The sequence below is a fragment of the Stegastes partitus genome, unplaced genomic scaffold (genome assembly GCF_000690725.1).
Source record: "Stegastes partitus isolate 25-593 unplaced genomic scaffold, Stegastes_partitus-1.0.2 Scaffold602, whole genome shotgun sequence".
Taxonomy (NCBI): Eukaryota; Metazoa; Chordata; class Actinopteri; family Pomacentridae; genus Stegastes; species Stegastes partitus.
The window spans coordinates 40,126-50,258 of NW_007578333.1; the positions used below are offsets into that span (position 1 = coordinate 40,126).

The window sequence follows — 10,133 nt, forward strand, 5'->3', positions numbered from 1 at the left end:
GTCGTGTATCAATGCCCGCGAGCGTATATTTATTCGATATACTGCACATACAGCTATATTTCTGATTCACTTTGCACACGTGTGTGACCATCAGCGCCTCTCCCTGCTGTGATGAGGGAAGCTGGGGAGACAGGGCGGCCCTGTGTGATTACACACTCGAGGAAAGAGGAGAATGAAGCAAGATGAGTGTGTTCCTCTTTGCTATCTGACTGCTACACACTTCTGAGCAGGAACACTCTCCGCCGGGTCAGAGGGTAAATATAGGCTGACTGAGTGAGAAGTGCACAGCCAGCACTTACTCTCTGAGGTGAGGAAAGAAGGTTAGGCAGGGATCAAACACTTTTATTGGAAAATAGGTGAGAGTGAAAATGTGCAAATGCGCACAGGCAGCCGAGAAGCTTTATTGTTGCATTAAACTAACAAGTTTGAAGGACAACGTGTGTTTTATGCACATCTAGTAGGGTTAGCTATGTAGTGCATACTTACAGGTTCATTTTGAAGGACTGTATGTTTGGATCACACATGTCGACATCTACTATCCTCCACTACTACTGCTGCCTGTTTCTGGGTCTATCAGGGTCTTAAGCCATGTTTACACCAGAACCAACCCTGCTTGTCAAAATGCTCATTTATTTCAATGGAGCCTGTCTAGTCACACAGCAGGGATGCCAGTGCAGAAGTCTCCAAGAAAACAACACAGGGTCACCACTTGACATTTACGGCTTCATCTGGCGACATGCTGAACCGGCCGATCACATGCCTGCGAGCACACAGTCTCTGTACATACTGTGCAATATGAACACAGCGCAGTTTGCCTCCAAGCTGCTGTAATGAAGGATAAAACAGTTGTCACAGGGACAGCTTTCCAGAGTTGTAAATATTGATTCCAAGTAGTATAAACCACTGCAGCTGACAAGCTTTCTAATTCACGTATCTGCTACACAAACATCCCAGACGTACCTTCCCTGCATTCCTAATTAAACGTATTTTCATTTCAGTATGCATACATTGGATTTTGTGATAATATTGCACCTTAAGCTTTAACCGCCTTGCTCACGTATCCATCACAGCCTGCAGTGCCAAATGAGCTCTCGTCTGTCTGCACTCCCCTCGGTGGCTTAAGTCTGTCTTGTACTTGCGTGAGACACCGTGACATATGTGGTGGATCTTCTGCAGCACAGATTGTGGGTCAGAGGAGCATGTTGGTTTGCATACTGCTAAATGAGACCGGATGTTGTGGCACATTCTGGTATTAATGGCATACAGCATTTCCCATGCTATGTATAGAAGCATACTAAACCTTTTTTCTGGCTCGCTATAAACCATGGGGGCATAGGGGGACCCTTCACGTCTCTCCTGCACCTGAAGCATCATGCCTCCATCAACGCAGCACACTCGAGCTGATTTTGGGCTGGTTATGGATTAGTCCTGGTCTGTCGCGTTTCACAGTGAGTGAACATGAAGTAGTGCCAGAGTGTATATAAAAGATGGAAACAGTGACGCTACCTGCAGATGTGGGGAAGCGTTGCCATTCTGAGGCCTCGAGTTTTACCACTTTGCCGTCGCCTTCTTGCTCTTTTGAAACCGGACATGAAGACCAAAGGTAGATCTGACAGAGAACTGTCAATCACTAAATTTTACCCTCCTTTATCATCTATTCTACTCTAAACGGGATCATTGTTTACAACATTAACATCGCGCTGTGTTGAAGGAAACTTGAAACAGCGACTGAGACCATAAACTCAAGTGGGTTCCTTTTCTCAAAGCTTTCTATACAATCGTTTCAGGGCTCTATTAAGCTACGAAAACCTTTATTCAGCGTCATCTTCAGACGCTGAAACTCTCGTACTCGTATAAACTGATTCCCGTGTGTTTGCAGCCGCTAATGAGCGAATGAGGCGGGTTTAATTGCGATTTTTACAGACTGAGCGATGCCCTAAAGTCTTGTCACAGCACACCAGAATGGCTTCTTTGGATAAATATATGAAATATGGTAATTCTAAATTAAATTCATTGGCTGTGGTCAGGACAGAATCTGTTTCCATTAGACAATGCTGACTGGCCAGTTAAGTGTTATGAACCGTGAAATTAAATCATTAAATTGAATTAAACACAGCAGAATATCACTGTACTGATTAGAGCTGACAAATCTTTTTTTATTTACTCCGCCATCACCCTCTATCACGCCACGTCTTGTCTGAGCTCTAAATCGTCATCGGACTGTTCCTCTGTGAAACCAATTACTAAGCAACGAAAGGCAGAAATAACCAGTTATGCAAGGGGTTCGCTTTCTTTTCCCTGCCTCTGAAAACACATTTAGAGCCGAAGCTTCAGGAGTCAGTTAGACAATAAATGAGCTCATCTCTGCAACATGTTTGCAATCAACATGCCGGACACTTAAAAGCTCGCCGCTTTGAAAAGGCAATCTGCTGCGGCTAATGGCTTATGTTGGGATTTCGGTATCGCCTTTACGAATCTTTATTGCGGCTTAGCCCCCGACTAGAAAAGCAGAAATAGTCTCTGAACTCCCTTCTCTATTCAAGACCCTTTTAATCCCGCTAAAGGCATACAATGTTCAATGAAAGGGACGGGAGGGGGAGGAGGAAGAGGAGGAGCGCTGTGGGGAGGTCGAAGATGAAAGCGACGCGAGATGACCTGCTCCTGCGCCGCCAAAGAGAGACGTCTTTATCTGAGGCTAAGCATCGCCGAACAGTCTCATTTGGGTTATCAAATCAACGGTATGCCGCACCGTGTTGAAAAAGTGCCCTTTGTTCTACCCTTGTGCAATTAGTGGCAGCTATCAGTTTGGAGGACAGTTTAATTGTACGCCTTCATTCACACTCGTTCAATCGTTTGTCAAAAGCAGGCTAAGTGCTCTTCTTAATTACATTGTTCATTCAAGGCCAAAGAACATGTTCCGCTCTCAGTGACTCCCTTAGTAGTAATACTTCAGCAATATTATTCTTGAACTTTCTCTCGTACAGAAGCAGCCGAACACCCCGGATACTTCAAATGACTGTGACTTTGATATTAAAACTTTAGCTTCATTTGCGCTCTTCTTCCTTTCGCCGCCCTCAGGATGAATGAAAGAGGAAAATGAAGCGGACACTTTGGAGCGACCGTCATCATCATCAGCGCTGCCCACTCACCTTGCCAGCAGGCGCCCACCGTGAGCTGCACATCAATCTGCGAGGGGTGGATGGGCCAGTCGTCCGTCACCAGGTAGGGGTCGTAGGTCACGCCGTCCACGTAGAGCGTCACCACCGGGAACTCCACGTTGATGACGTAGTAGTGCCACTCCTTGTCGCATATCTGAGAGACGGGGAGACAAAGAGGGTCACGAATGGATCCTGAGCTCGAACTAAAAAGTCGTTCAGGAAAGTCAAACGTATCCTAAATGATAATGTGAATATTATGCAACACTTGCGGTTAAACTACTTCTAACTCTCCAAGCCCCGAGCAGGTTTGAGGTGTTTTTTTTTCTTCACATTTTCACTCCCCGTAGGCTCATTTTTCACTGCAATCTAAAGTCCTGCACCTCTATGGAAAAGGCACAACTATGGCTAGAAGTAGAAGGAACTAAAACAGGTGTTTTGTGCAGCATGACACAGGTAGAACGTCATAAATCCTAAAAGAAAACAACAACAACACACAAATCCATATAAACCTGCTGCCCAAAGGTGCTACCAATACATATTTTCCTCCTCCTCCAACAACTTGCTGACAATTTACTCCACTGTACATCATTTTTAAGCCAGGCCATATCCTTTGTATTGCTAAAGTAGTCTCTATCTACCTCTCAGTCTCTCTAAAGTGTTTCCATGTTTGTCTACTCTGTGCAATCCAGCAGACTAGTTCCTGAATTTTCATCACGACTGTCAGTCGCAGCTGAGCCAGTCATGGCCTCGAGGGAAGCAGAACGATTATCTTTGGTGAATTTTTGAATGTGAGGTAAATTAAATAGATGCTGTTAACATATTACAGTTTTGAGCTTTGATTTGGGTCATTTTTCTGACAGAATCACACATGATTAGTTCAAGGGTCACCGGAAAAGCCAACAAATGCTGGCCTTGATAACGATTTTCTTTAATAGCAGCATGTCTTTCAAATCCATGGGTGGTTTTGGGGGTTTCAGAGAGTCAAAGAAGCTGCAGAAAAAAAAAACCCTTTCATCCTCTTTCTTGATGAGAGTACGTTAAATATGAAGCTACTGCAAACACAGCAGCAGAAGAGCTCGATGTTTTCCCATATTTGGTGTTTTCATGATGATGATGATGGCGGTGGTGGTGGGTGTTCGTTTGGGTTGTAATCTGGTAAATGTGAGGACCACAGCATGATGACTAACAGCTTTTTATTCATCAGACCCGCTGCTGACCCCTTGTGCTTTACATGGATGCATTCATTTGTTTTTCATTTGGATGCTTTTCTTCATTTGTCTTCTGTGCCGATGTCAGAAAGAAAAACCTACGATTTATACTAAAACAAAACTAACTCGTGTGCATTTATAAACCACATTGAAATAAAGGCCCAAGTACAACCTGAGCGCAAACAAGTGAGTCTTTCTGTTCACCACTAATTGCATGAAGAAAATGACAGAAGAAGCCTCGGCACCCAGGATGTAAAAACACTTTCACATTAAGCATTAAGCGTGAACGAGTAGGAAATCAGTTTGTCGGGCTCCATAAAGACGGGAGCGCGTTCGAGAGCGTCAGCAAGTTATGGAGCATGAGCACAAACACAGCTGCACCAGTGGTAAACGGGAACAGAAGAGCCACATTACCAATAAGCGAAGGATCCGTCACTGTCCTCGAACATTTCGCCATGTAGAATTCGCTTTTTGTGCAGCCTTGCTTTGAAAAATAGTCCCATAAATGTTTGTGGCTTGGCACAAGTACTGACTGTGGAAACTGGTGGTTCAATGACAGACAGCGACAGTGTGAAGGATACTGCATGAAGTAAACCTCTATGGATGATAGCCAAGGGAAAAGAAAAGAGAAAAAAACACTGCTCACAACAGGACAAAAAAAAAAAAGAACATGAAAAGAAGCCTGATGAACACTGGGCAGCTCATTCTTTGGCCAGATGAAAATGAATTTTTGTGGTCCAGCATGTTCTGCACGGACCGGACCGGGACGACCACACTGACTGCATTGTGCATTCTGCAGAACACTGCGGCGTTGACGAGATTCGGGGCTGCACGGGAGGAAAAGGTGCGAAAGAGATGACATTTAAAGGTGGCGCCGTGAATGGAAGTTTGTTTACCAAAATACTGAATAAAAGATGACTCCCAGCCTCCAGAAACTTGGCAGGAGAGGAATTTTCCAACGTGATAATGATCCCAGAAGAAATCACATGAGAGTTTTAAAAGTGAAAACAATGACCCGACCCAGTCTGTCCCTTGATTTTAAACCCGGGAGCATTTTAAAGGCCGAGCAGCAAACCGATTCATCAGCCGGAAAGAATCATCTGTGTAGAAATCTCTAACATCCGTCTGCGGCGGAGTGATGTGTCACGGACGCTTCGGAGGGTCAAACCTGTCTCAAGAAATAAAACATAAAGGACTGGAATCTCACTAACCTCACTTTTACCTGCAGTTGGTCCTTAAATACGACCCTTTCATTATATTTGAATCATACCATCTGTTATTCAGATTATTTTGGCCACATTCGTAGGCCGGATTGATGTTCTTTTAGCGTTTTGTTGACATTCACTGAGTGTGTTCTCATTTTATTGCATCCTGGATTGATTATGTAGAATATTACCTCATACATGACCTCTTTAATATGTCAAGATTGAAGTTTGAAGCATTATATGTGTCTCAAACATTCCCGGTACATGGGACACTACCAGTATAAACTGTTTATGTGCTACATACAGCATACTTAGTGGATGTGGAGGGATTTCATCTGTAACTGTTGAACGGCAGCATGATGATGCTTGGAGACGACAAAACGTTTTGCTGGCAAACATAAGAAACCATTTGTTTGCAGTCTCCAAAATAAAAAGCAGCCTCCAAAAGAGGAAAAAAACAAAAGAAATGGGATTAATTTGAAGGACGAACCTAGCAACTGTACTAGTTGACAGTTAGCACAGTGCTGGGTTGTCTCTCCCAGCATGTAGGGCCTGTGGACTCCAGTTCAAACTGGTCAGCCAGGTCAGAACTGAAGGATGAAGTTGGCAAAGCTAACAACAAATACACACAATTTTCTTAAAGTTCTCCCAACGACAACGTCTAAACTCATAGATGAACCCTCAGTCATTGTTACTGAACCTCAACAGAATATTCTATAATAGTAATTAGTTATTTCACATCCTCGCTTCAATCATATTTCAGACCCCACATGTATTATGTGTTAATATAACTTTTGAGATGTGCTTTCAAAAGACGGCGTCCACAAATGACAAACTCTGATAACTAGGACCACACAAATGAACTGACTCTAGCTGCTGAAGTTATGCTTAAATAGCAGAAAAACCACAAATAAACGGTGTGACTTATGTCCACCTTTCTACACAAATGAGACAAGCATGTGGTGAGGCAGAGAGCTGCTGCTTTCTGACAGTAACTCTCTACCTGTGTACAGATTACCTGAAGCAACAAGTCACACAAAAATACAACTAGTTGTTCTGTCCCCCGAAATGATCCGTATTACAGTCTGAATGTTAATCAGTTCAAAACAAGAGCAACAGGCTCCAGACTGCTGCACTTAATGAACAATATCGGATCCTCTGGTATTAAATTCCTCTGTGTGGTGGTGTCAAGGTGCAAAACTTCCCATAAAAGACGATGAAAAAACAGCCTTTATGCCATTAGCTCGCACAAAGAACAGACTCGCAGTGCTGAAAAATATCACAGGCCTGGTGTTTCTCAGAAAACACAGAGCTCCCTGATCAGAAGGAAACATTTCTGCCGCCATAAACTGCTCGTACTTATCAGTGGAAGCTCATATGTATGTTGTAGATGAAAGATTGACGGTGATGTGAGCGGCCTCCGTCTGTGTGGTAGATGTCACTGCTAGGCGTTAGCTTCTGACTCTCTGCCACGATTATTTATTATTATTTATTTTTAACCTTCATATGTGAGCAGAAAAAAAGCATAAACACACACTGCAGAACACACCACATGCACAGTTCAGGCCGTCTGTCTCCTTAAATGACCCGCTCATCCTTTGCTCTGTAAGTCCTTCTAATTTTACATAAAATTAATAAAAGGTGAGGAAACCTTTTTTTTGAAACATAGAAGTCTGAATTATTTTAACTTTTTTTTTTTTTCTAACACCCAGAATAATACAAAGAGAATTTAGAAAATCAAATGTCCTCTTTCACCTCCTGAGATCATTTTGTTCCGGTGCTGGAGAACAGATGTATTAATTCTTGGCTTGGGAAGTTAAAACTGAATCATTTCCTTTGTGCTAAATGCCCGCTGAAATGCATTAGCACATCACCTGTTTAACCTCCTCTGAAAAATGCTTGACTGCGCCTCTCTTCAGCGCGCTTGACCGTTTAGCCTGCCTTCGCTGTGCATTTTAATTGATTGCGGCGGCCCACTCACGGCCGTCTGTCTGTCTCTCTCGGCTTTAGGCTTCAATCTTTACCTCGGCAGCGCCGCCAGCACTCGTCGGGCGGCGCTTCACCTCTTCCTCTCGGCTCCTCTGATACAACCTGGGAGAGTCTTGGAACACTTAGCCTTGGGTAACCTCCCTCTCTAATGAAGAGCGCTGCGCAGAATGCTTATTAACACCATGCTAGCGCGGCAGATGGGAGCTCTAATCAATCCGGTTCATTTTCCCTGTTATTGAGGTGCGAGCTACAACATCTGGCCTATTGGTGATCATTCGGCACAGCTGCTTAACACATATGCAGCGTGTCGATCTGCTGAGTCGGTGCTCGGAATCGTTGAGGGGATAATCCGGTTGGGGTTTTGATGGTGCTGCAGATGCGAATGAAACTGATGAGACCAACTTTGATTAGCCAGTTAGGACTTAAGGACGCAGCTTCTTTGCATTATGCAGGTTGGCTGAATGTGATTGTGACGTGTCGGCTCGTTCTCTGATTCCTTCACACGTCTGTTGCAGGCGTGTTTTTAAATCTCATTACTCGGCTGTCTGATGTGATTCAACCTATGTACACACACTAATCCTTCTGACATTTACACATGCAGACGTCTTCTCTTTCTGCCTTTTGCTCTTCAGTATTTCAAAGCGAGCTCAGGTCCATATGGGATCCGAGCGCCTCGTGGGTGACTTCCTCTCGCAGGCTTCAAAGGGGAAATGGCACAGAGTTGTTGCCCAAGAGGAGGCTGCTTGAGCTGGGCTGCCTTGTCAGCTGGAGATCCCTCTCACGGATAGAAAGAGGGAGAGAATAACGTGGCCACACATGTCAACGGAAAGTACAGAAGCCGTGTTATATTCTCAGCAGCTGTAGAGACTTGAAAAAAATAAAAATAAAATTAATTCAAACAGTTTAAATTAGTAAATATTTGAAAATCATTCCAGCCAGATGGAATTAGCAGTACAGTACAGTAATCAGCAGTACAGTTCTGCAATTTTTAGTCTTAATAATACAAGCAATGACTAAAATAGATTTTCATTTGTACAATTAAGTCTAATAATTGAACTAATTGCCGCTGTAGAGCATTTCAAAAGCAGCAACTTGTGAATATGAGATGTTTTATGAGGGTTTCAACAAAAAAAACATCTTTTAGATCAGCCCCTTCTTTTGTCAGTAAGATGGTACATATGGCATGAATTGATGGATGGATGGATGGATGGATGGATGGATGGACAGTTGGATGGATTGATGGATTATGGATGGATGGATGGATGGATGGATGGATGGATGGATGGATGGATGGATGGATGGATGGATGGATGGTTGGTTGGTTGGATGGATGGATGGGTAGATGGCATGACCTCGCAGCTTGTTTTGTAACTAATTAGGGTCTGAGCACTACAGTGGGTTGGACCCTATTGGAACTGCTGAGTATTATTATTATTCTTCAGCTGAAACAAACAGATTTTTGAGGGCCTAAACATGCACGAACACTCACCAAAATCTCCACGCACATCAGGACTGTCGAAAAATTTGATATTTTAAGGGACTTGGACATGTCAATGCCAAAATGGCTCCACAGCGCCACCTTGAAAATTTCAAAATTTCAGTTTACATTTGACATTTTCAATTACTTCACATTAAATTGTAGAAATTTGTTTTTACTTTCACGCTTTGTCCAAACAGCCAAAGCATATTGACTATCCTGTCTTGGATTCAGTGTTGTAAAGCAGTAAAAGTGGACGACTTTTATAGACCCTGTGTATCTGGTCAAAGGTTCTCAGTGGTGTGACAGAGACCTTTGAATCTGGGTGGAACCACACTGTAAAAAACATCCAGCGACAAAACAACTGTGACGATCTGGCAGCAAAGGTGTCAGAAAAAAAACATTAACATTCAGGGAAATAATGTGATGTTCAAAAACTGTGAAAGAAAATATCTGTAGAATAACTAAAGAAGGAAAATCAGTAAAGTAACAGAAAATTGTTTTAAAAAAACCGAAAAGTCCGAAAGGGTAAAAAAACGTCGATGTTTTACAGTGACGGTGTTTTTACAACACGACAGGAGACCAGAGAGCTGACTGATCTCACTTCACTGAAAGCTGCTGCTCAGACCAGAACATGGCTCAGAGAGGATCTAACCTGACGTCAGAGAACTTTTCTTGTTCCATCTGTCTGGACCTGCTGAAGGATCCGGTGGCTCTTCACTGTGGACACAGCTACTGTCTGCACTGTATTAAAGCCCACTGGGATGCAGAGGACCTGAAGGGAACCTACAGCTGCCCTCAGTGCAGGAAGACCTTCACACCGAGGCCTGTCCTGGAGAAAAACGTCCTGCTGGCAGAGCTAGTGGAGGAGCTGAAGAAGACTGGACTCCAAGCTGCTGCTGCTGATCACTGCTATGCTGGAGCTGAAGATGTGGCCTGTGATGTCTGCACTGGGAGGAAGAGGAAGGCTGTCAAGTCCTGTCTGGTCTGTCTGGCTTCTTACTGTGAGATACACCTTCAGCCTCACTATGATTCACCTCCATTAAAGAAACACCAGCTGGTGGAGCCCTCCAAGAACCTCCAGGAGAACATCTGC

The 10,133-nt window shown here is 43.7% G+C and overlaps 2 protein-coding genes across 2 annotated transcripts in view; one reads left to right on the plus strand and one right to left on the minus strand.

Moving 5' to 3' along the window:
- The window catches only part of LOC103362784 (calsyntenin-2), a gene marked incomplete at its 3' end in the record, with an annotated part of 206,548 nt that overhangs the window by 39,707 nt on the left and 156,708 nt on the right, over positions 1-10,133 (minus strand). The window contains exon 9 of the mRNA XM_008289268.1: positions 3,150-3,312. Within this exon, the coding sequence (XP_008287490.1) occupies positions 3,150-3,312 (163 nt within the window). The remainder of the gene's footprint in view (positions 1-3,149; positions 3,313-10,133) is intronic.
- LOC103362781 (tripartite motif-containing protein 16-like) overlaps positions 9,661-10,133 on the plus strand; it is a 1,752-nt gene continuing 1,279 nt past the window's right edge. The window contains exon 1 of the mRNA XM_008289264.1: positions 9,661-10,131. Within this exon, the coding sequence (XP_008287486.1) occupies positions 9,672-10,131 (460 nt within the window). The 5' untranslated portion in view covers positions 9,661-9,671. The remainder of the gene's footprint in view (positions 10,132-10,133) is intronic.